The sequence below is a fragment of the Lonchura striata genome, chromosome 4A (assembly GCF_050655825.1).
Source record: "Lonchura striata isolate lonStrDom1 chromosome 4A, ASM5065582v1, whole genome shotgun sequence".
NCBI lineage: Eukaryota > Metazoa > Chordata > Aves > Passeriformes > Estrildidae > Lonchura > Lonchura striata.
In genome coordinates, this window is record NC_140742.1 from 8,539,570 (window position 1) to 8,565,270 (window position 25,701).

Here is a 25,701-nt window from a genome sequence, read left to right on the forward strand (position 1 = left end):
GTTCACCCAATGTGGTATTTTAATAACACCCAGCTCTAAAGATGTATTTATTTTTATGTACATATCAAAGCCCTGACAGCTTTATTTCCTTGGAAGGGAGGGTGGAACTGTTCCAGCAGATTTTCTATTTTCCACCAATTCCCTCAAGGATATTAAGGGCAGAGAGCAGAGTGGGTAATTCCCATCTCTGGGTAGAAAATGAGTCAGACTAGTTATGCAACAGAGGCTTTCACTGATTAAGAAGGATGCTATGTTCAGGTAGACAACTGGCCAGAAACAGATGCTATTTGTGGGCATAACTGAGAATTAGCTAATTGGCTGTTTATTAAAACAGGTGTTTGTGGGGACTCACGTGTCTGACACTGCAGATGTGGCATTCTGCTAGAGAACATTGGTTCCCTTCCCAGTTACACTTACGCTTCAACTGAGTTGATGCAGGAACTAAATTACATTCAACAGAGTCAGCATCAGCTTTGAAAACTGGTGATTTCAATCAGAGACATGGCAAAAAAAAAATACAAGTTTTTACTCATGCCAGCTGTTCTGCTGCCCACTTTTGATCTCCTAATCATTCATTATTGTGGTCAAAAAATCCCCAAAAACCTTCTTTAAAATGTTTCTCTGGTTTCCATTAGAAGAATAACAACAAAATCCAGCAAGCAAACTCTTCACACGTTTCTAAAATTCCCAAAGATCTAGCCAAAATACATCCTATTCATACCACAAGGAACAGGAACATAAGGAGAGCAATGTCTCCTCAGATGGAAATCAGGCTCATGTCAGAGCAGGAACACGACACTGTCACCATGAGTCCATGCACCCTTCTCCCAGGAGACATCATTCCCATTGATCCTTGAGATCAAGGTGTGTCTGAAGTGTCATCACTCAGATCCCATGGGCAGCAGGCTTCACTTTGGGAGTTCACATGATTGCATCATTTCTTTAAAGGCATGCCATGGTGGCAGTAACATAGAATACCATCCCAAACATATCAGGTCAATTTTTTGACACAACAAAAGACAACAATTATTCTACATTTGTAACACAGTAATGATGGGTGTTTCTTCATGGGACTGAACATACCCTTGCTAGACATAAGTTCCTTTGGCTTGTAGTGCAACAGAACACAGTGAGCTAGACTGGGCCTGGAGGTATCAATGCTGTTTTACATCTCTGTTCATAATTTAAACCCTCAGCTACTCTCATTTGACAGCTAATTTCTGCTGTGCCAAAAGTTGACATAAACCAAACTTCTGATAATATCTCCCTGAATGCTTAAAGTGATGTTCCTGAACATGATGTACTTTTTAGTTATGTAGGATAACAGAATCACAATTCAAAAATACTATTTGCAGCAGAAGTTTGCCAAAGCTCTCTCAATCAAAATATATTTGTAATTTTAATTAATGTGGCCATAGAAACAAGATTAATGGAAACTCTGACAGGGATTTCAGTGTTTGAGACTGTAAGATAAATAACTACAGAAGAGGAAATAAACCAATGATGCAAATACACCAATATTTACAAGTTAGTTACAGAAGAGTCTTCTATCACAGAAAAAAATGAATCTGCATGGTCAGTTTTGCTGAAATGTTGATAGAACACCTCACTACACAGCTGGCACAGAATATTGTACAAGACAGGCGGGAACCAATGTTCTAATACAAAATCAGCACAGAAAACAAGATGCTTGCAAACTCCCGGAGAGGATTTACTGATACCTCCTCAAAAAACTATTCTAAGGCAGCCACACCCATCGTTACACACTACAGTGGTGTGAGCCCCTTGTGGATTTCCTGGCGTTTTTTACAGGCAAAACTACGCTAAAAAATTCAGGTGTTTGGAATCACAAGTTTGTTTAAGAGGCTTCTGACTGAGGAGGCATTTCACACAAGAGAGGTTAGGCTGTGAAGGCATCAGCTGAATTGTGAGAGGCAGGGTTTAAAACCCTGACACAGAGAAGCAGCATATTCTGAACCTTGCCTGCCTCAGAATAACTGCTCAAATGCAGCAGATCCCCTCTCAGAGGCATGGTGACCACAGGATGAATAACAACTTGATAACTACACACCACTCACCATGCCAGGTGATATTTAGAAAAGGTAAACCACAGTCCTAAATAAAAGCACTTGGTCAATGATCCTCAGTAAAGCAGATTCCTTATTGCACGCAGTGTAGTCTCTTCAACTCAGTTTCCAAAGTGAGTTAAGCAGGAAAGGCAGGTGAGTTCTGGTAAAACCAAGCCACAAGTACGCACTGCACTTACTAATGAAATTCTCTGCCTACTCTATATGCATTCACTCCACTGGAGCAGTGCTCAAATGTTACAGCAAAGCAGTTTTCTGCATGCAATGTTTTTTAATATCAAGAATTTGAATGACAAGGCTGCAGAATATGATCTATAAACTGGATTTCAAATTCATCAAAACAGATGAGGAAATAATTAAAAAGAGCTTACAGTAGTGTGATTGGGAAACAGAAATCCTGATTTGATCAGCCTGTCCAATCACAACAGTTTCACATATCAAACTCTGAGTATTCAGGACTTGACAATACATTATTCAGAATAGTGTGTAAAGTCCAGAAGCATTTAGAGGATGTATCCAAGGGAACATCCACATGGACAATTTTTCCTTCATAAACAGAGACAAAATTCAGAGAATAGAGTGTTTGCTAATATTTGATCATCTCACTAGTAATGAAAAAGTACACTTAACACACCAGTTGTTTTTCTTGTTAAAATTAAAATTACTTCATCCTAAGTATTTAAATTCTCAACTCAAACCACTGAGTTTGATCAAAGTAACATGAAAAATACTTGAGTTTGCAAATGGTTTCATCATATTTGGCCAGGAAAGCAATGTAGCACCATTTACAAACTTCATCACTGATATTATAGCAGTGGCATATTCAGCTCACTTAAATTTGCAACTCTACTGGATATAAAATAAAATTTTCTTAGGCCTTTTAATTAATGCAGTGTACAAGACCATCAGTGAAATTTGTATCAAAGTAATGTAAAACATTGCTCAAGTAAGTGTTTAGGCTCCTGTGAGCTGAAGTAATGGCACACCTGACTGCATCAATGAGATCTCCGTGGAAGTTTTCATGACTAATTATATTCATTTACTCATGGGACTAGAGCCAAGCATGCTAAAATTAGTAAGCTTCTCATATAGTATAAGCAGATAATAAAACTTACTCAGTAGCAGATAGTTCCAGTCATCATTCACCACGTGGCTTGTTTTACACTAAAAGAGTATGGTAGAAATCAGAGCACCTCCGCTGCCTTTCCTCAGATTACTGCTTCCTCTATTTTTTACTTTCCATCTGGTATCTGGGAAGTCACGTAACACGTCTTCAGTAGGTAATAAAAATATCTCTTAATTTCAAGAGAAGTCTTGCTTTGACTGTCTTTCATTTGGTCGTCATTGGATTGCAATATCTAACACAAAAACTGTAGCTCAATCTCGTTCTAATGGTCGAAGTTCAATTACCTAATACAAACTATTTGTTTCTGTTGGATGAGACAAGCACAAGGGTATTGAGGATGAAGGTAAGAGCAACATTTATCAAACGTGGATTAAATGAAGCAAAGATTTGGTGAGCAGAATTCCATTTCACTTCTTTTGAAGGACTATGACAGCTTTGATTTTCACGGCCTCTAAGATCATGACATTACGGTATTGAAATTTTAAGAAATAAAAATTATACCATCAGTCTTCATTTTCTGCGTTGCTGCCTTTGGAACAGATTACAAAATACAATTTTCTATTATTTTTCAGTGAAGGAGGAAAAAAATCAAGAGAACACTTAGTCTAGATTTTAATCTTCCCTGCCCACTGAACAGCAGTGCTGTGATGCATGACCCTGACCTTTCCCAGCCCCGTATATTTTGACTGTTTGCCCACTCAGCTCCATCCCTATGTTTTAGTGAGGCTGTAAACAAAAGATGTGGAATGGCATGTCCAGCAAATCACAGAATGCTGAAAAGGTCAAAATAGTAGTGCTGAATGTTTCTACTCTGTAATTTACAGAATATATGAGGCATTCATAGCTTAATAACTCATTCACATGACAAACACTGTAGAGGGAATGTAAAATGGCAGCACATGAATTTCTTTCAGTGTCAGTGCTTCCAACAAGCATGGAAAATGGTGCAAACTTTGCCCTGTGGTTCTCTTTTCTGGAACATTAATATTGTCTGACTTCCAATGCACAATAGCATATGTCAGTGGATGGTGAAGTTAAATGTCTGTGCTTGCAGTCAGGCTCAGAGCCCAAAAAGGCAAGGTCCCTGAGGCAAAAATCCAGGTCAAAGCTTTTTCTGTCTGTACTCCTCCTTTGCCCTTCTTGGAGCACTTCCCCAATACCAGGTGATTTTATTGTCACAATGTTCCTGAAAACCAGAGAAGCAATATCCTCACCTTAAATGAGGGCAGGGCCCTGGTCAAGGTCAGGAGAGTTACAGCAGAAAAAAGCCCCACAACTCTTACCAACAGCCCTAAGCCCCTGCTCTTCACCAAGACCATCTTTTCTACTTCTCATGGACTGAACTTCATTTTTGCAGAAACAAATTTGTGCCCATTTCCTAGACACCAGTTAAATGAAGTAAATTGAGAAACCAAACAAGAGATCCTTTAGCCAAGCTCAGCACAGCTGCATGTCTGTGCCAGCTGAAATAATGTTTGCATTGGTTGATGGCAGTTTAATCCTAATGAAATGCTACTGGTCCATGTCCTGGATACCCTCACACTACAGTCACCACTTTCAGAGGAAGATTTACTGGAGCAAGGTGATTTGAGGCATTCCTCAATCATCATAAGTTAGCTAATGCCCTTGGATGAGTTCCTTGGGACAACTGTAAGTCAGGATATACTGAAGTGCTTCCTCTTAACCACTTTCTTGGAACAAAAAGAAAACAACACATTGATCTATAGTATTTCTGTTTCAAAACTAACTGCAAGGGTGTCTATCTGACACCAATTAATCAATTTTTTCTATATAGGCAGACTCATATTGCCTTAAGAGCATATACTGACCTAACATCCACTGAACCCAACATAAGCAATAGTTTATAGAAGTGCAGAAAAAAAACTGGAAAGTGCTAAATCTTGATTTCTGACATATCTGTGCCAATCCCATGGATCCCAATGGGTGTAAAAATCACAGATCAGCAGTCAGAATTTGTCTTGTCTTTTCAAGTCCATTAAAAAAAAGAAAGAAGCATCCAATGAACTGTACTGTTCCACAGATAAAAACATGGATTAACCATACAAAAGGCAAAACAACAGTGGATTTACACCAGCTGAACCACAGATCCCAGCCCAGATCTCTGAAGTGCAGCATTTCACCATTATCCCAAGAGAAGCAGGGATATTAACAACAGACCAAATTAGCATCAAAGCATTAGCAGTACTACACTTTGGGTATTTAGGGAACTACTTCTAAACCTAAATGTCAGACAATTTGTCTCTAATATTCCCTGTAGATTAGTACAGAATGATTGCAATAGATGTAAATCCTGCCTCCTTTCCTACAGGCATGTACAGCTGAAAAAGCTGTGGAGCTGTATCCTTTGTGCTGCAAAGGAAGGCAGGTCCTAAAGACCATCCCTTCAGTTTCTTATTTCCTAGTGAAAATTGCTCCTTTATGTACTTCTGTGCAGAACCATGGAGCTTGTGGTACATGAGTCCGCACTGCTGGGAGGAGAGGATTTTCCAGCACCAAGCCTGGGGTGATTCACACAGCAAGTCCATGAGCTGGTGAAGGGAGAGGAACAACGTGTCAGGTTTGGTCCACCCGTGGGAAGAGCAGGGATGTCCCAGCTTATCTGTGGGAGGAGGTGGATGCAGTGAAGAGCCATGGATGACTGGAAGCACATGTGGAGGAGACAGCAGTGAATGTACCAGCTTGCTCCTCCAGACAGCAACAGTACAGGGAGACACGGCTTTGAGATGAAAGTTCATCGTGGGGACAACTGGGGATAGAGGGAACCAAATTTTTGCTGGTGTTGGGGTGGAGGGGACACTACCCACAGGTCTCCTCTGCCTTTAGTCCTTCCCTCTGCTCTGTCATTCAGACCTGAATTTTTGAGGTGACGTAGGTCACTGCACACGGACGGAATAAGGCAGTAGGAAATGATTTGGGGTGAGACTGTCACTTATCCCCCACTCAGGCCTTGCACTTGGAAAGAACAATGAGTCTCTGTGGGTAACTTTCAGACAGCCTCTTTGCTGACTCAGGACCCACTTGGATCAGGTCCCCTCTGATTCCTCAATGTTTGCCTCTCATCTGCCATCCCAGACGAGCCGGGAGGTGCAAAGCTCAGTTTGACCCCGCTCAAAGAAACCCAGACCTCCCTCTGAGAGCCCCTGCCAAGCCCTAGGCTGGAGAATGTCTGGGAGGAGCTGGGAGAGGAAAGAAAGGCAGCATGGAGTAACCAACATGCAGGAACCCTGGTTTTTCTAGGTACCCACTACATCCCTGAGCAGTTGTCACACATGGCCCTTTAATCAAACCTCAAATCAAAAGGCATGTCCACAACACTCAAGAGGTCTCACCATGGACAAGTATCAGTGCTCTTTCCACACTGCAAGCACACTAGATAAGAATTTCTTACCAAGTTCACTTTCAAATCACTTGCTCTATTTGAAGCATTTTACAGTTCAAATTATCTGTATTGCTTTCTGTCCAAGATCACCACTCTATTCAATTGCTTATCAAGTACCTGTATCTTTAAATATGAAAGAATGCAAGAATTTAATGAGCAAATCTGTAATGAGACAGTGCTGGATTGTTTTGAATAGACAGGCTTGGTATGAAATGAATGCCTCAAACATTTTGCAGGGCTTTCTTTGTTAAAAATTATTATTTAAGAAGAGAAGTGGCATCTCTGTGAAAATTAAGACTGTGGAAAGTGAAGTGGTATATTTAAAATGTCAGTAAATGCATGAATTTTCACTCCTCAAATAATTCCTTCCAGCCACTGCTACTAACCAAAAGGGCTTTTTTACTCCTGACTATTTTTAGTCTACTCCTATACCTGTCAGCAGATGTAACTTTGTACATTCCCTTGCACTTGTTTTACAGTAGCTCTATTGATCTCTATTGATCTGCCTAATAATGAGTCCCAGGGAATTGTGCTGTTAAATCTTTTAGAAACAAAATCTTTCTGAACAGTTCAGCTATTAGGAATAATGACAATCCTCATAAACTACGTGTTTTCTTTTCTCAGCATCTTTAGAAACAGAGAAAGTACCATGACAAAAGCAAGTTAAACCCCTTGACATCCTTTCTGTTCAGTAAATGAATTAACACAGAGGACTCTTGCTTTGTTTTGTAAGACTCCTGCTACATTTCCTAAGTAAACACCTGAAAGCAAAACCAGGACATAGCTGAAAAGCAAATGATATGTAATTTATATATTCAATTAATATAGACCCTAACATGCAAAATTCATTCCAGTTATCTAACTCATTCATAAGAAGACAAACTTAACACTGCACTCACTGTAATACATGGTACAGAATTAACAGATTTAGCACCTATTTTGATATTGTATTTTTACCTTTTTTGATACTCTGTGGAAGACACAAATGAAAAATAGCAGCTATGGTGCAAGCTAGAGAACTCTGGCAGCTGCTTATACATAGACTGGCTAGATATAGATCCTTACACATCTGTGTCCAGCCAAAAATCAGCAGAGCACAACTGTGCTTCCTTTTCCCCACAAATGCCTCTGCCCCACTGTTTCCACACCAGCTGAGAGCTGGCAGCACAACAGCTCCCAGGGATCAGTGGGATTTTGCTTCTTGGTGTTACTAAAACTGCAAATTCAGAGGAGAAACCTACTCTGTAATCAAGGAATCAAAACACAAAGGAGTGTTTTTCCTTCTTTCCATGTTCTCAAAGCACTAAGAGTCAACAAAGCTAGCTGGAAAAGAATGCAACAAATGAATTAAGAAATCAGCAGAGCAATGTTACCAACATGTCATCTTTGGCCTTACAGCACAGTATGCTCCACTTGCTGTCAGGCAGCTGTATGTGAAAGCAGATAACAGATCTTAAATTTACTGCTCACAGCCCCAAGACACCTGACTGAGGTCTCGATTTTTACTCTTCTAAATGACATAAGGAATTCTCTAAACTCAGGGATTTGGCATCAGCAATCCATAAACACACTTAGGTTTATATGGTCAAAGTAACATAAAAGGGGCTCTGAAAAAGGGGCCTTTGAACAACTCAACCATGAATCACACTTTAATAAATTCCCAGTCAGAGCTGCACATGGGAGATGGTCTTCAAGGCCTTCTGCCAAAGCCACCCCATCTCCTGGGCATAAGAGCTGTGTATTTTGGCCTGTACTATCAAATTTTATTTTAATGTTATGAAGACAACTCAGGAATTTTTTTTTTTTTTTTTGAGGAGGAACATTTTATTATCAGAATAATGCCATATCTTTGCAAAACATACACTATATATTTCTTAATACCAAGGTAGAGAAAGATTAAATGTGCCACATACCATGCAATCAAGAACTATTTTTATACTGACCTCAATGCAAAAAAAAAAGTTTGGGGTTTTTTCCTAATTTTTTGTTTTTTGTTTTTTTTTTTTTTTACAAAAAGGAAGCAGTAAATGGACAACACCAACAACAGAAAAATAACCAAAAAATCAGCCATTATTTTCTAGGTTGGCCCAGAGAAGAAATGATTATATGACTTGGTAAAGCAAATGAGTGAAATTGTTTTGGACTATTTCTCCATTCCTCTGGGATTCTTTTCTGTCCTCCTGTCAACCCTCCCCCGTCTCTGGCTCTGTTTCTCCACCACAAGCAAATACAGAAAACTAAAAAGAAGCAAATTCCAGTTTCTGCTTCTCTCTAATCTTGACAAGATTGGTTTTAGATCTCTGTCATATTCCAAAGAAAAACAGAAAATACAAAATACACTCTTGCTCCTTAACCATGTTTGAAGCTTGAAGGAGCTCTTTTATCCACAGTCAATAAGAATGGTGCATACCTATTTTCACTAAAACTTCCTATAAGATCTGAAAGCTAAAAGGTGAATATTGAAGTTTGCAGACAGGCCAAAAAGCTGCTAAATAGTTAGGCCACTGCCTAGAGGCCTAGGGAGATTTTGCATTGTGTTGTGCAAATCATTAAGGATAAAGACAGTAAATAATTATTAATCCCCTCTATTTATAGAGAAAAGACAGCTATTTCTTTAAAGATTAGCTTTCCAATAGAAAACTAAAATAATCTCTGAAGAACAAGTAGATGGATTAAACTCCATTGCTTTTGTAGCTTAGTGACACATTCATACTTGCATAACTCCTGAAAAATCAGCCATATTGTGTGATTTGACTCCATGGGCTAAAGGGCAATTAAAACAGAATTTTTCTTTTAATATGTAATCAAATATTGAATAATTCCAATTTTTCAAAACTCCTAGGAGCTTAATAAGAGTTCAATGAAGTGACCTTATGGGTCCTTACATAAAACTTCCCTCCACCTTCTGTTGTGCAAATATTTCCCAGTCCCTCAAGGCTCAGGCACATTCCAGAGGCCAGCTCAGCCTTCCTGCCCCAAGCTGCTGGTGGCCTCCAGGAGATGAAGGTGCTCCCTGAGATCTTCCAGCTTTATCTATTTGCCATGTTAAATCACAAGTGAAATCAATAAACTTTACTGCAAAAGAAGATAAGGATCTCTCATATCAATATGGTTTAGTGGCAATAACCAAACTTATTAACATATCAGAAAAAAAAAGCACCATATGTAAATTCTCTGATCTTAAGGGACAACTAATGGATTACATTCCAGCATATAAAAATGCAAGATTTGTACTTCCCTCTAGAGATATTCCAAAATCCTATTACTGAGTCACATCTCCATGGAGAGGAGGGGGTTTGTTTTAATTTTTTTAATCAGCCAAAACAAAATGTTTTCACACAAACAACAACAACAAAGAATTCAGTGCAAAATCAACAGAGTCCTGCTGGAACAGGGGAACTTGGAAGAGAAAATGAAGATGAAATGAAAATGCAGGAAACAAAAATGTGCACTCTGAGTGCATTTATTACACAGATGTATGCAGGGACAGCATGCTCCCAAAGGAAATCATTAGCAAGTTGACTTTTAAGAATTTAGACCAGGAGACTGAATTCAGCCTTTTGGACTGATCCAAACTTCAGTGACTGTGTTTTGCTTTTAACTCAGGTAGGATTTTAACTATGTCTTCAGATCCATTTTATATTCTCTTTTAGGGGCAATTTCTGTTTAGTTACAGATATTTGAGGCCTTTGGAGGGGAATCTAAAAATGCAGATATGCACCTGTCTGCAGAATTCATCTGGCCCTGGCTGCTGGCCAGATCCACTGCTGTCTTTCCTGTGCAAGCCCTTACAGACTCCTGAGTCAATTGAGGTGTATGAAAGAAAGCTAATCATTAACATTCACTAGGGTCACAAATAATTTATATTCTCACATTCAAGAATTCAAGCCCCATTTTTAAATACTTCACAGCATCCACAGTGCTCCTCTGACATTGTTTGGCACCCATTTAAGAACAAGGATGTGTCTTTGTACTTATCTCAAGTAGAGCCCCATAGAATTTCACAAATACAAACAGCTTTACCACAATGTCACCAGCCCTCCTTGGATATTTCACACTGACTCTGCTTGTCATTAAACACCATTCCACCTCTGAATTCTAGACAGCTTTGGTATAAAGGAGGAAGAGAGTCAAGCTCAACAAGGAAGTGCCACAGTTTCAGCACTGAGTGAATAATCCCCATATGTAATACACCTCTTGCAATTTAAACTCATGGTGCCACAGTCCTTAACAGCAACTCCAATTTTGTCTCTTAAAATTAGAAATCTATTTTCAACTCACCGAAAAAAACCCTCTGGAATCTCAATGCTGAGCAGTTCTTTCAGTATCACAATGCCCTACAGCTCTCCCAAGTTAGCAGAACTCTCTAACATTATTTTCTAGCATGACAGAAAATACAGGCTGCTAGCTGAGATTCAGAGATGTGCATTCACAGAAGAATATATAACAGGAGTGAGAAAAGCATACAAGCATTTTAGTCAAAAGCCCTTTCTGGTACACATTCAGAACAACCTAAAAATTCAATGCTTTACACTAACTTTTAAAGGAATCAGCACTTCTTTTATGAGAACATTTGTCTTAGGTTGAACATCAACTGACCAATACAACACCAATGTAGACATATTTTACTCATATATTAAGAAGAGCATGAGTGTTTTATATTTAATACCCATTGTAACCAATTAGTACTGCCATCCCCTGATGTTCACTCCCTTAAATTGCCGTGGCAGTAAATTCTATGGTTATAAATGAGAAGCTGCAAATTGATTTGCATGTAATAACTACCACTAAACCTTTCTTACTACTTTGAATTTATCCCATCTGCTACCAGAGTGGAAGTTTAGGATCTATTATTCCCAGAAGGGGACTTACCCAGCTGGACATCTATAACAGTTGGCTGGTTCTCCATGGGGAACAATGGCTTTGGAGGTTTGTCTGTGAGTAAAGCTAGAAAAGAAAATGAAATGGAAAAATTGAGACCAATGACTGCAAAAGAAAAGCAATCAAATGTTTGTATACTTGATGGCATGTAAACATTCATTACCTACTACAGCTGTTACACAGCCAATCTGTTACCACCTACCTTGTGGCCATGGTGATCCCCTGACTCAAGAGAAATGACCAGTTTCAAGAATTACATTTTTAGCACAAAGCAGTAAAACAAACTCAATTTCTCACTTTTAACTTACATGTAATAACTAGAACAAAGAGTTTAGACCCTCACATTGCAAAGTTAACATAATGAATTTGAAGTGCCAGACAAATCTATCTCAGTGTGACCAGTCCCAGCATGCAGGACTGTTGTCCCACGTGTCCCATTTATGCATGTCCAAAACAATACATAGAAAACTTGCACATAATTGTGCTTGAAGGACCCCAGCAGCTCCAAGGAGCTTAGACTCCCACCCAGCAGGTGGGGTACCCAGACCTCCCCTCAAAGCCTTACTGGGGACCTTGCCTCCTGCTGTGCAGAAATATCTCCATCTGAGAGCAGGAAACAATACCCCAGCCTTGTCCTGCCAAGGGACTGCTCCAGCAAGCAAATAGCACAACTATTAGAAAGCATAATTACAAGCACAGACTTCATGCCCCTTTTGAAACTTAGGGCCAGACTGTACAAATAGGTTTTGTAAATTTAGTTTAGCTTGCAATAAATTACTGTGTATTCCTAAAAATGGGGAGAAGTATTTTTAATAAAGTACAGTATTTTGCACCATGTGAAATTAAGCATTTAAAAATTACCTTCAAACTCTTCCTGTAAAAACTCATCACCTGAAATTATTTGACCAGAGTTTGTGAAGTAAACAACAATTGTCAACCTACAAACCAATTTTACATCCACAATGGCATCAGTGTCAGTTTCTGGTATAGTTACAACAGGGTTTTTTCCTTAGTCTTTTCTTCAATTTTTCAGGCTTTTCTTGCTACCTTTATGCTTTCTTTACATTATTATTTCTATTTTCTGGTAGTAAGTTGTACTCTGTTCTTTGCAGAATATGCAGAAAAGTTCTGCAGCAGCTTCGTCCATGCTGTGCCAGTGTGCTCAGGCTTTCCTTACTTAATATTCTCTTCATATCCCATTCCCACCTACACCCTTTCTAACCCAATCTGACCAGGGCTTGTTTCCCTCAGCTTTACTTGCAACATTTGGAAGTTTTCTAAATGTGCTCCTACATGTCACATTTCAAATGATTATGATCTGCCATGTTCTTCTTGGAGAATAATCACCATAATGAACTGGCAGCCTGTCAGAGCTCTTTCCACAGGAACTGAGATGGCTCAAAGGGATTTTCAGCTGAGAAGGCAACAAACTGCTGGCTCTTCAGTGTCAGATGTGTTTACTGAATAAACAAAGGCTGTTCTTATTTTAGAGGTCAGGCATCAGATCACTTATTCACCTTATGAAATTCACTTTTGATCCTTCTTAAACAGAAAGGCAATACAAGATATTTTCAACTACAAGGGGCTATAGACTTATATGATCTCTGTACTTGACAGAAGTCGAAAACCAACATTTATTCAAATTCCAATTTCTCTATAAGAAGTTTCTTTACTCTCGGAACAGTTTATAGACATGTGGCACTGATTTCCAGCTTTGCTCAAGGGAAAGAAGAACAAAAAGTTAGTGCTGTTACTGTATCAACATGTATTTAACAAAGCTAAGAGTATAAACTCTTGACCTCCCACAAAGCTACATGAAATTAAAACAATTAAATGTACTGCAAATGTTCTTCCTATTATCAAAGGGGCAGTAATTCTGCTATGAAACTGAATCTACCTCATCAAGGGAAGAGCTGGGATTCAGCTGTGTACACATTTTTTTTTTTTCCCTTCCAAATGCCATGGAATGTGGCATGTCCCTGGGCTGCTCTGAGCAGCAGCAATTACATGGTGAAGCCACTAGAGTAAGGATGACATCAGCTTCCCAAGGCAGCAATTCCTGTGGCCACCTGGACAGACCCACCTTTGGAAGGTACTGGGTCTGACAGTGCAGCAGCCTAAGGGGTTGCTTTGCCTTTCCTCGTCTTTCCAGGATTTCATCATCTAGGCTGGGACTGCCTTGGCTGGATTTGTTTATGGAAGACACGGGCAGATACAGAACTGAGACTGAGGGAAGGCTTCTGTACCTTGTCCCAGGAGAACAGCACTCACTACCTGGGGCATGGCAGGAAGTCACAGGTGGTGGATGACAAGCTGGAAAGACATTTCTTTACCCAGAGGCACCTGGCAATGCAAGTGCCTCCCAAAAGAGACTGGTAAACATGGCCAGAGGCTGTTTAGCAGCCAGATTGCTCAGGAACTGTCTAAAGTGCTGTTTTCTCCCATGCTTATATTCACCCCATTCAAAAGTAACACAGACTTTAGGATAATAATCACGTTGCTGTGATTTCAACAATGCTTGTCACTCCATTTGTCCATAAGAGTTTTAAAGAGACAGTGTTGTACAGATCAATACTCTGTGATCCTCTGCAGCTCTTCACACAGGTGCATTTCCCTTCCCAGCATACATGATGCTTTTATTCTCTCTTTGTCATAGTCTCAAGGAGTATGCTGTCATACCAGAAATGCTGCAGAAAAGCAGAGAAGAGACCTGTAAAAGATTTGGTCTCTCCAATTAGTTACACAGTGATCTTTGTCAGATAAAGCAGAGCATGATGTGCTGCACAGGTCAACATTTAGCTACTCACAGGACCAACTAAAGAAGAAAACTGCCTTAAAGGAGTGGCTCCTGTTTTTAAGTGCCAGTGAAGCCTGAGAGCCTGGAGGCTCATTTCATTTTCTCCCAACACAGCCTTACTGTTTCAAAAATCTGTCATTCCATATTCAGACACACTAATGAGTTCTCTTGAAAAACTAAAAAGCAGTTGAAAACAAACAGCCTTAGGATATCTTTACATAGGGAAAAGCAGTGATAACCAGCTAGAAAAACTATCAGGCTTCTCAGTAAGCCCCAGTTCCTTCACAGTTTGTTATTTGACACAGCTCTATTTCCCCACACTATTTCCTACCTTCCCTCTGCAGCAGCTTCACAGTACCCACCCCACTCCAGTCAGACTTTTACAGCATCCACAGTGACAGACAGGGAGCCCAAACTGTTGCTACGATGAACTCAAGTCTCTTACTGCATAATTCGAGTGGCTCAGCTAAACACAACTTCTGAATTGAATGCAGATCCCCCTTCCCTGTTCCATGTAAAAGGGCATGGCTCAAACCAACAGGCATCACCTGTGCTCCAGGCCCTAAACTGCTCCAGTGTGAAGCCAGTCAGCACCAGAGTCATGCACTGAGATCCAGCTGCTTATGATTTGTGTGTGGGCCACTCAGCAGAGCTGGAGTGTTTTCCAGACCAGATAACTCTTAGAAGGGAGCTAAAATGTTAACTCCCATGTAGCTAGGAACTGTCAAATGCTGGGGAACAGCTTTCACCTTCCTTGTGGTGGATAATGACTTCCCTCTTCTTGAGATAAGCACCCAAAGTACATTTGCTGTTCTATAATTTTGCTATTGATGTACCTCCTGGACATTTGCTCATCTAATTTGCAATGATGAAATGAAAAATTATTAAATATTAAACAGAATGCAGGGAATCTAACAAAATTGCATGCCAACCTACTTCCTTCAATCAAAAGATCTGGCATTTTCCCACCATTAATTAACACAGAGCCTCTAGTATCATTCAATCAAGAATCTGGCTAACCTTTTGACAGCAGAACAGATCTGTTTGAATAGCATCCTCTGGGGCAAATAACTGCATGCCAAATCCTTAATCTGAAACAAGCTCATACCCAAAGTTAAGCTTTTGTTCACTCCCAGTTCAAATACATATGCTTCCAGACATGGCTTAGATCTACTTTGGCAAAGACAAACCTTGGCAGTGATACTGCAGCTTGCACTCCACAGATGACGACGGAGCTAACTGCATACAAAACTCTCAATCAATATATTAACCAGAGGGCATATGTTGCTATGAGAAGCTCAGCATTTTACCTTTAAAAAATATATGTACCGAACTCCCTTTGTCTCACCTGAAATCCCAGGTTGTGCCAAGAAGTTTCTCAGAGGCTGCAGTAAAATGCTTCAGGCCTGACGTGCTACTGCTTTATCTTTTCATGTTTGTTGCTGCTTACAACGAAGCAAACGTGAGAGCCAATTGTGCAGTTGTAAATGGAAATGTGACAGCTCTAGTTTGGCTGACAGGGAACAAACTCTTCACTTAAATTAAAAGCTTGTTTAAAAAGCCAAGGGTTCTCCCTTGGACCTTGGGGACAGAACCTCTAAAGCACTATACCAGCAAGTCCTGCTACCAGATAAGAATCCTTGCTTTTCATTTTCTTGGCACAGCAGAAAATTACCACACAAGGTGAAAAGTAGTAGGAAATCACATGAAGCAACTCATTCATAAAAATGCAATTTTGTGAGGCTGTGTTTATACAGGGACCCTGTTTCCTGATTAGCTCTATTGTAGTGTGCTCCACCAGTCAGTCAAAACACACTTCTCCATCAGTTGCCTATTGTGTTATTTCCTTCCTCTCAGTTTAAGCTGACAAAATGATTGCACCTCCATTTGTTGTTTGCTCTAACAGAAATAAAGCTACTGCAATGAGATGTTGCCTAAGGATAAGTATCTCTATCTTTTAAAATAAACACTGAATGCTTAGTCTCAAAAAACTCCAACTTGGTAAACTCAGAACTTGTGTGGAGTCATTAGCCAATAACAAAGAGCTTTTTTCTATTTATTACCATTCAAGCAGGAAATGCTTCTTTTGGGAAAATGCTGTGGAATGATTCAGCAGCTGGATGCCTCCCCCTTTGGCCACTACCATCATGAACACCACTTTTTGAAAACCCTGCCTAGCACTGTTAGGACTACCTTTGTGGGACATTTTCTGCACAAAGTTTAGCATTTTTATATTAGCAGTAAATAACTGGAATTCATCACATGAATTCTTTTTATGACTCAGAAAGAAGGACAACACAATCACAGCTTTAAGCAAAATGCTGTGACCATGCTGAAAGGGAAATGAATTTTGAGGCACTCGGATGATCTTGGCTCGTTCCTGGTGGTTTTGATTTTAACCTATTAAGTCCTCAATGACTCGGAACAGTCCCGTGTTTGACAGGTCATGCTCCTGGCACCAAGATGGAGCTGGCCATGACTGCAGCTCCTCTGACTTTGAGAGCAGTGAAAATCCTGAACTACTGGCTGTGCCTTCCTGTTCTTTCCAGCTGCTCCAACAGGTTCTGCTGCAGGCATGACCTTGTAACTAACCCATGGTGACTATTTAGAACTACTGAGAGCAGCTAATCATTGCATGGGCAAGATCACTTCTAAATAAGGAGTCTTGCTGCCAGTCTCCTAACCTGTCTCCATCAATTGCACATGGGATGTTATCAGAGTGCACAGAGAGAGCCAAATGGCTTTGGAGAGAAGGTGCTGGATGAACTCTGTTGAATTCATGAACACGTTAAGAGAAGTAGAGATTAATTAGATTTTTGGTTTGGGATCTTCTATTTTTCAGATTTGTACTGGACCTTCTTCCACCTTCTCACAAGGCAATTAAGTAACACAGGGTTGTAGAAAAGAAACTGGTGAGATTGCTGGAACTTATGCAATAGAGAACGGCTCAGGACTCTGGTGAAGTGGAGTAGAAACAATAGCACAGATTGCACATTACTGAAGCACAGATGGCAAAATCCCACAAGGTGCCTATCACAAAGTAATTACAACAGGGCTGAACACTTAACACGACTGCAATATATGTGTTAAATGCCCATGGCATTGACTGTTATGCATCTCCTGATGTGAAACATTCAGTGGCACTGATGGCAGGGGTTACCATTGGTGCTGTCACTAGAATCATTGCAAGGTGGGTGCTGGAAAGTAGAAGAATTCTGTGCTAGCAGGGCTTTCTCTGTATCATGTTATCAAGCTTCCTTACTCCTACAGTTGCCAACATACCTTTCCTTTCACTGCATTTCTATATTTCACAGATTGTGTTAGATTATGCAAAGTTCTTTCCCAACCAAAATGATTCCTGTGATCATTTTATTCCTTTCCTAAATGTGGATCATGCAGCTTGCTTTTAAGAATCAAGCATGAATTTCCTCTGAAGTAGAGAAAAAGTGTAATGAAGTCTTACTAAATGTAAATTACATTTTCCTTCAATATAATTCGTGAAAATCTCAGATGGAATGTGCTTTATTTAATGAACAGAGTGTATTTAGCACAAAGGACACATAATTTCATTTGCACTCAAAATGTTTCTCTTGGACTCTGGGCAGAAATAAGATGCTTGAAATTACCCTCTATTTCAAGGAGATCTGCAAAGAACATTTTATGACATTTATGGTTTGGCTTTTTAAATTTTTTTTTTCATTATGTCTTATAAAAAAGTAAAGAAGTGGTGACGGATGAAGACAGATCCCATCATCCATCTTAAAGGAACAGCTGGACTCTGCATGCAAATGAAAGCTATCATTCTTGTCAACCTGAAGCCAGGCTACCAAAAGCCTGCAGTCCACAACCCATTAATATTCTATGACCAATTTTGACCACTTGTGCACAGTGAGGTACTGCACAACCCCAGACACTTAAATTGTCACAGAGTGGATTTTATGCACTGTTTTAACAAAACTCAAAGCAATCCGTTATTCTCCTGAACTAAAAAACTTGTATTAGGTACAGATAGTGTATCAGTAGAGAATTATTGTGGATAATGAATATCAAATGAAATAAATTTTAAGCACCTATGGTACCATATGTAGGTAAAACAATGAGTGCTCTTCTTAAGGAAAAACCATCTCCAAGCTCAACAGCAGCTTCCAGCCAGCGCTCACCACACACTGCTGAAGGAAGAGCCAATGCCATTTTGCTACCTCCTGCTCTGCTCTTTCAGTCAACCCCATAGCTCAGCTGTGTCCTGAGACAGCCCAGATCAAACCCCTGCTGCAGACCAAACATCCCTGGGCAGCTTTCAAAGAAAAGGACAGAACTACTGGAGAACCACAGTAAAAATGCATTTCACTGAAGTCTCAAAGGCAGTAGCAACCATTAAAAGTTGTATTTTGGACAATTTTAGATGTTGCACAGTGTGACAACTCAAACTGCTTTGATGTTCAGCAGCGTCATTATGATTGCAAAGCTGCCATACCACAAATAATTTTTAGATGGAATTTCAACTATAAGTCTTTTAGACTAATTATATTCACAAGTAAGAAACATGAAACTTCAGTTAAGTCATCTCTTGCCAAATGATTTTGCTCTGTTGGGGGCTAATGATAAGGTTTCACCTGCCCTATCCAGTCTATTAATTCTGATGCATTCTTTGGATTAGCACCTGGCTTCCTAAGCTTGTTACAATGATGAAAAATGTTACTTTATGTGACAAGGAAAACCTTTTCAAAAAATGTTTATGCAATATTTATGTAGGTTCTTTGTCTCTAATTTGCCTTCAAAAGCTGAAAAATATATTCTACCAGGTTTGTCTGTTATATTTTTGGTTTTTCTACTGAAGTTTTGATTTGTATACTCACTAAGCACATGCAGCATCATTAAGAAAAAAATTAGGGCGAATCATGTCATTATGGGTTGGATGAGCAGGAAAATGAATAAAAGCAGGCATAATATAAGCACATAAGGAACTCATAGATACACTTGCTATTGTTTATCCTGCCTCATGACCAAAGATCAAGAAAATGTAAATCTTCTGATGAAAGACAATGCTTTAAGAAATGAAGGAGATAGTTATCCCAGGAAATTTGTCTTCTTATTTGAGGCAAAGGATTTAAAAGAATTAACAAAAAAAGTAGCATCCATGGAAATCTCTGGCGGGACGACCCATTTTCATAGTCAGCTCTGCTGCCTTTTACCACTTACATCAGAATTTCTAGTAGCTGATGAGAAGCAGAATAACCCCTGGTGATCAGCCTGGGACCTGAACCTTTCATTATCAGCTACTATCAAAGAAAAGGAAGTGTCTCTGATCCAATAATGCAATTTATTTTTCACAAAAATACACCAAACATGTGCAAAGCACTGCATCAGGTTTTCAGAGGGCAAGTATTCAACAGTAAATGTGATATTTTAAGATTACCAGATTACCTGAAAATGTTTACTAGTCAGTAGGGATGCAAAGAATTACAGGCAAACCTCCAAGAGGAAGGTGACCAAAGGCTGCACAGGGACCCACTCATGAAAAAGTCTGAGGATTTGCATTCCAGTGCCCACTGGAGCATCTCAGGACAGTCCCATTAACCAGCCCCATGAGTGACACCCAGCACAGCTGAGAGAAGCAAATGAGCTTCCCAGTGAAACTGTTCAAAGACCTCAAGGCAATGCTAAAAGCAATGGAAAACAGTGAAGACATGGCCAAAAAAAGGGTTTTGGCACTTCACTTGTTTTGAATTGATGTGACCATTGTGAAGCAGGTTGTCAACACAGCAGACATTTTTATCAGAGGAGAATAAAATAAACTTGTCAGCGAGTGAGGAATGGATTGTACCTGTCCCACAGGTCAATTTAAGCACATATATACTGTATACAGCAGAAACTGCAGAGAAGTCTAGCTTCCAAATCCTCTGAAATGTAAGATTAAACAGTCCCACAGGCACTTCAAATGGCTGCAGATAAGGATTTAATCCTTCAGTATATTTCCTCCATCCTTTATTAAAAGATGAGGATAATCTTTAAATCAAGAGGAAAAATAGGAAAAAAAAAATTGAAAGAGCCAAAAATCATCAAGTGGAAAAAGAGGAGAGCAACAAATTCTATTTTTATTAACAAATCCTCTCAATCAAGGTTTATACACCCAAAGTTGCAGGAAGGGGAAGCTGCTCCCCCAGCCTCAGTGGGAAAGGCAGTACAAGCTCCCTGTGAGCGGGACATGGGCACGGCACTAAAGGGCTGCCCCAATACCCAAATATTCCACCTGCCTCTGCCTGAACCACTGCACACAAACATTCCTGAGAGGGCTTTTCTGTCCTCCTGGCACGGCCACCAAGTGCCAGGACAGACACCAGCACTGCTCCTGTCCCTCAGCCACCTGGACAGTGCTGGTGAAGCAGCTCAAACAGAGACCACTTTCCTCAGCTCCTACTTTGCCCTGCTGCTCTCAGAGGAACATTCCTTGCCCATCTTTCAGGTTTTCTGCTGATTTTTTTCCCAGCAGACAGATTAGAGTTTTGCACCAGGAATGTAATTTCTGAGAAATTTCTCATGAAATTGTGTCAGCTTCTTGTAAAGAACCTGCTTGACTCTTCATTTTCCTGTTCAAAGTGTCTTCTGTTTGTCATGTGTTGAAGCAATTTCAGATTTTGCTTTGACATTTTCAACAAGAGAACAAGACAATTCAATCTGCTCTGGGTAGTAACTGCCATTACACTTAAAATACACCATTCAATTGAAACTCAACATACTATTTTGACTGCCATTTTATATCTTCTGTGTGATTATGTAGTGTTACTGCCCCAGCTCATGGAACAATTTTAAAGCAATAAAGACATTTAAAGAAGACACTCTCCAATTTTCCAGTTGTGCCACTCTGAAACTTCTATTTCTTTCTGAAACAGCATTCTCACACAGCATTTTTCAGACATGCCTTTATGGCAGGAGTTTTGTGAATTTTGGATTTTGTTCCAATGTAAAATAAAAGAAAAACCTGAGGAATAAAAAAACCAAAAAAACCCAAAAAATTCCTTCCAAATAAAAACAAAAAAATTCTTACCATACTTCAGTCCCTAAGGATGGGAAGGCTGGTGGATGAATAAACTGGCTGAGCACAAATTCAGCAGTGTCAGGGCAGGAAACAGTAAAGGCTGCATTACTTATCATGTTCTTCATACAGTGAGTGTCATAACCTGCCCAGGTACATGTGATTGCTTTACCTACCACCTACCCTCATTTGAATTTTTTTTCCCGTTTTGTTGTCTGCTTTAAGATACATAATCCACCACATTCAGTTCTCTCTAATCAACACATACTTGTCCACCAACTCCTTCTGATGCACAACAGCTATCAAATACCTTTTTATTTATTACAGGTAAAAAAATTGTCTTGTTCAGCAAGTGTTTTACTTCAACTCTAAGGTCTGTTTTCTAGTGATGCAAGGCAAGGGCTTAAATTGAAAGATGTGAGATGCATAGCTAAAGAGGATGACAGTTTTTCAGGAGGTGAACAATATCTCAAATAATAATTACAGGACAAAGTATTTTATTTGCAGGGCATTATGGAGATAATCTAAATACAGGATTAGAGATGGGAAATATTAGCACTTTGCCTCACAGATTTCAATTAGTAAATAAAGAAAATCTGTGTGTCAGCACACTTTTAATATATATAAGGATCTATCAATGATATACAAACTACATGATATCAATGCTTTCTAGACAACCAGTGGTTTAAATACAGAAAGGAAGAGCTGGTGGTTGTTTGTTTAGTTGTTGTGTTGGGGGGTTTTTAATCAGTAGAAGCATTGTGGCATTGTAAAAGGGCTGTATCACAAAAGCAGAAAAACAGTGCAGTAGCACTGTAAAACATCCTTTTAGGGCAGAATATCTGTCCTAATCTGTTATTACTCTCAGATTGTACCTAAAGACCACCTTTTGTACCATACTTTTGTTGCCTGTTGCCCATCCTGTGATGGGTCCCCATGCATGCATTACTGATATCACAACCACAGGGAGCATTCAAATGCAAGTGCAGGATTGCACTCAGCAAATACACCAGAGCAAGCCAGAGACCTCTCCCAGCCCTTGGTATTATTCTGCAATGATTTCCTTCCTTACCAAGGTGCTGTAAAGGGATCTAATATACTGCACTGTGCTGTAAATTGGCAGTTTTGGCTGAACACATTGTAGAACTATTTTTTAACTGCTGCAGAGCTGACATTTAGGGAATTATGAGTTGTTGCTGGAATGCTGCTTTTCTCCTTCTACATACTCCCAAGTTAGTGTGTCTCTTTCTACTGGCAAATAAGCACCTTTCTGTACTCTTAGTCTCAACCGGAGCTGCTTAAAATAGTTGAAGTATCATTAACACCATATACTGATATTAAAAGAAGCAGAAAACTGCAGCACACTTTCATATCAAAGCAATGGACCCTTAAGCTTTTGCATCTATGAATGATGAGCAACATTACTTCAAATGACATCTTTTGTCAGAGTTGCTTGAGCTAAAGACAGAGTGAATCCATTTGTATAAATTGTGGCTTTGCTGCTGAAAGACTACAAAAATATATGTTGCTATCCTTAAGTCTCAAACCATTAATATTGCTAAAATATGCCATCTTTTCCTAGGAAGAACTAGCAAGTCCTTAAAACAATATCATCAATCATGACTAATTCACTAAATTCCAACAGCAACAGAAGAAGAACATATAGTACAGGGTCATCTGTCACTACATCAACATCAAACACCTTGATCTTTCAATGGAAACTGCAAGTCAGGATTTCCCAGGTCTCTGATACAGGTGATTTGTAACTGAATTCCGATCCACTTGGATTAGTCCTTTGCTTGTTTTCCATTTGATAGATCCAAAGCTGTTATTTTTCTTTGAAAAAGGAAACTAACATTAATTTCACCCCTCAAGAAAATATTTGTCTGGATTCTATCCTTTAGTGCTTATCCTTTAGTCCTTATAGTTTAACCCCAGCTGGCAACTCACACCCACAGAGACGCTTACTCCTCCCATGCTGGGACTTGGGAGAGGATCAGAAAAGTAAAACTAAGAAAACTCATGATTGAGATAAAGACAATTCATACATTAAGCAAAAGCTGTGCTCACAAGAAAATCAAAACAAAGAATTCATTCCATGGGCAGGCAGGTGTTCAAACCTACACATTCCCTGATTTATTAGAATTACACAGATTTTACACTGGTAGGATGTCCAAAATCATTACAAGTTGGAGGCCAGGAATCCAGTGTGCTGGACAAGAAGCTCCTGCCCATGGGCACTATCTTGTTTGACTCACATCATTGCCTTATCAGTTGGATTCTCAAGCTGTTAGGTTCTGGTTTGGAGCAATAAACATTTCACTATGCAAGACTGAAGGTCACAGTAAGGAAAAGGAACGCTAATAGGGTGAAAATGAGTATCATGAGGACAATAAATCATACTTGGAATCCTATTTAATTGATCATTTTGTAGCTGACCTTGCTTCCATAGAAGTCAATGGCAAAGCTTCCATTTCTGTGGATATGAAGAGGATTGGGTCCTTTAAAGTACAGCGTGTTTTATGAATGTTGAAGGTAGCATATTTTACACTAGAATTTTCTTTATTACTTCTCAATACAAAACTTCACCAAGAAAACTAAATTGCTATATAAAAGCATCCCATAATACAGTACATTAATTTAACACACGATAAATTTTCCTGCTAGTAGTATTAGGTGTTGTCACTTTCAAGACACAGATATCTAACAGAGTATTTCTTTCCCTCATCTTTCTCCCCAATATTTTCCTCCCAAATTTTACAAACCTGCCTATTCCAAAATACCATCTCTCCACCTTTGGCAGTCTGATATTTCCTTTAATAATAAGTTAACTCCTGGGGCAATGGGAGCTCTACTTGAGAGCCCAGTTCCCAGCAGCACAACACCCACAGCTCTGTGAGGACTTAGCAAGAATATTTATGCTTACTTGGAATGGAAATGACCAACAAGGGTTATTCTGCAGCCATATCTTTTAGGGTGCAGAATCTGATTTAACCTAGTCTGATGTGAGTCATGAGAGAAGCAGCAGCTCAGTAGGGTCAGACATCTCTGTTCTCACCTTGACACCGTGGCTGAGGCAGATGCTCTTCTCTGTGACTGAGTTGAGCTGGCCAGGGTGGGCAAACTGGTTTGGAAGGAGCTATGGCTGCATCTGATAAAACTGGTTTATTCTCTTTTCTTTCATCCTAATCTTAATTCAAGAGATGCCTCTTTTGTACACTGATGGCTGTTAGTCACAACGAACAGGCTGTGATGAAGTGTTTTCAGAGGAGCACAGGTTTCTCCCTGGTGCTCACCTCTGCTCTCTCATCATATTTGATAAATCTGGATGAGAACGAGTGGCATCCACCAGGGAATGCTCAAAATCTTCAGATTTGCACTATGGTGAGAGCAGAGAGCACTACAGAGTGTGCTCCTTCCATCCCCCTAAAGCCCCGTTCCTCCTCCCTTCCATTTGCCTGTGTCTCTCAGGACAGTGATTTACCAATATCACAGAATGAAATGTCTGCTTTGGAACAAGCACGAGGGATCCCAGCTGGGAGCAGGAGAGGCACCTACAGTACAGTGCAAGCCACGGGGATGTGGGGATGGAGCCTTTCCTCGAGGGACTTTGTGCAGGGATCAGAGCCATGAGATTTGGGCTGTGACAGGGTGCCCTGATGGAACCAGCTCTCTACCCCAGGTGAAGCAGTTCTTTACTCAGACCCCACATAAAGGCCTGGTCTCATCTCAGCTGATGTGTTTTGGACTGATGAAGAGGAAGAATGGTCTTTAAAAGCAGGCAAAATCCCTCAGACTGGGGAACTTTCCAATCTGAGTCCCTCTATGAAGTAAATTTTCTCTGGAGATATTTCCTTTGAGAGATGACACTGCTGCCCTGGGCCCAGAACTCAGGGCAAGCAGATTTGGGCAGATTATTGTTGTGCTGCTATTTATCTTGATCCTTTATGGTTTTTGTCTCCTGACTTTCTCTGGTGTAAGTGCTGGCACAGCAGCCTGTCACTGAGGAGAGTAAATTTGGCACCTGAGTTCCAAGTTCCTAAATTTTGGGTGCCATAGTTTGGCAGTAAGGTATCTGATTCTTTGTGTTCTTTTTTGCTGGTACTCTTGGTGAACACATTATTTAATTCATAACTTTTATATAAGGTTTGGATATATTACATCTTTTCCCAAATGTAACACATCTCAGGTAATAATTCATTCGTTTTCATTTCTACATATTGTTTATTCTTTTTAAAATATGACAGTGAGAAGAAGCAGAAACTAGGAGACTCCAATTATATTTTCACACAGTTTGAACACTGTGAAGTTCTCAAATATTCAAGATAGGAGCCCCATTAATTTTTTCAGACAAATGGTTTATAAAGGAAAATAAAT

At 39.7% G+C, this 25,701-nt stretch overlaps 1 protein-coding gene across 15 annotated transcripts in view; it reads right to left on the bottom strand.

The window, feature by feature from the left end:
* IL1RAPL2 (interleukin 1 receptor accessory protein like 2) overlaps positions 1 to 25,701 on the bottom strand; it is a 410,823-nt gene that overhangs the window by 83,259 nt on the left and 301,863 nt on the right. For 14 of the 15 annotated variants that reach the window (XM_085571059.1, XM_085571056.1, XM_085571055.1 and 11 more), the window contains one exon: positions 11,486 to 11,560. The exons of the other annotated variant lie outside the window; for it this stretch is intronic. In XM_085571059.1, coding sequence (XP_085427185.1) covers positions 11,486 to 11,560 — 75 coding nt within the window. The remainder of the gene's footprint in view (positions 1 to 11,485; positions 11,561 to 25,701) is intronic. 15 annotated transcript variants of the gene reach the window in all.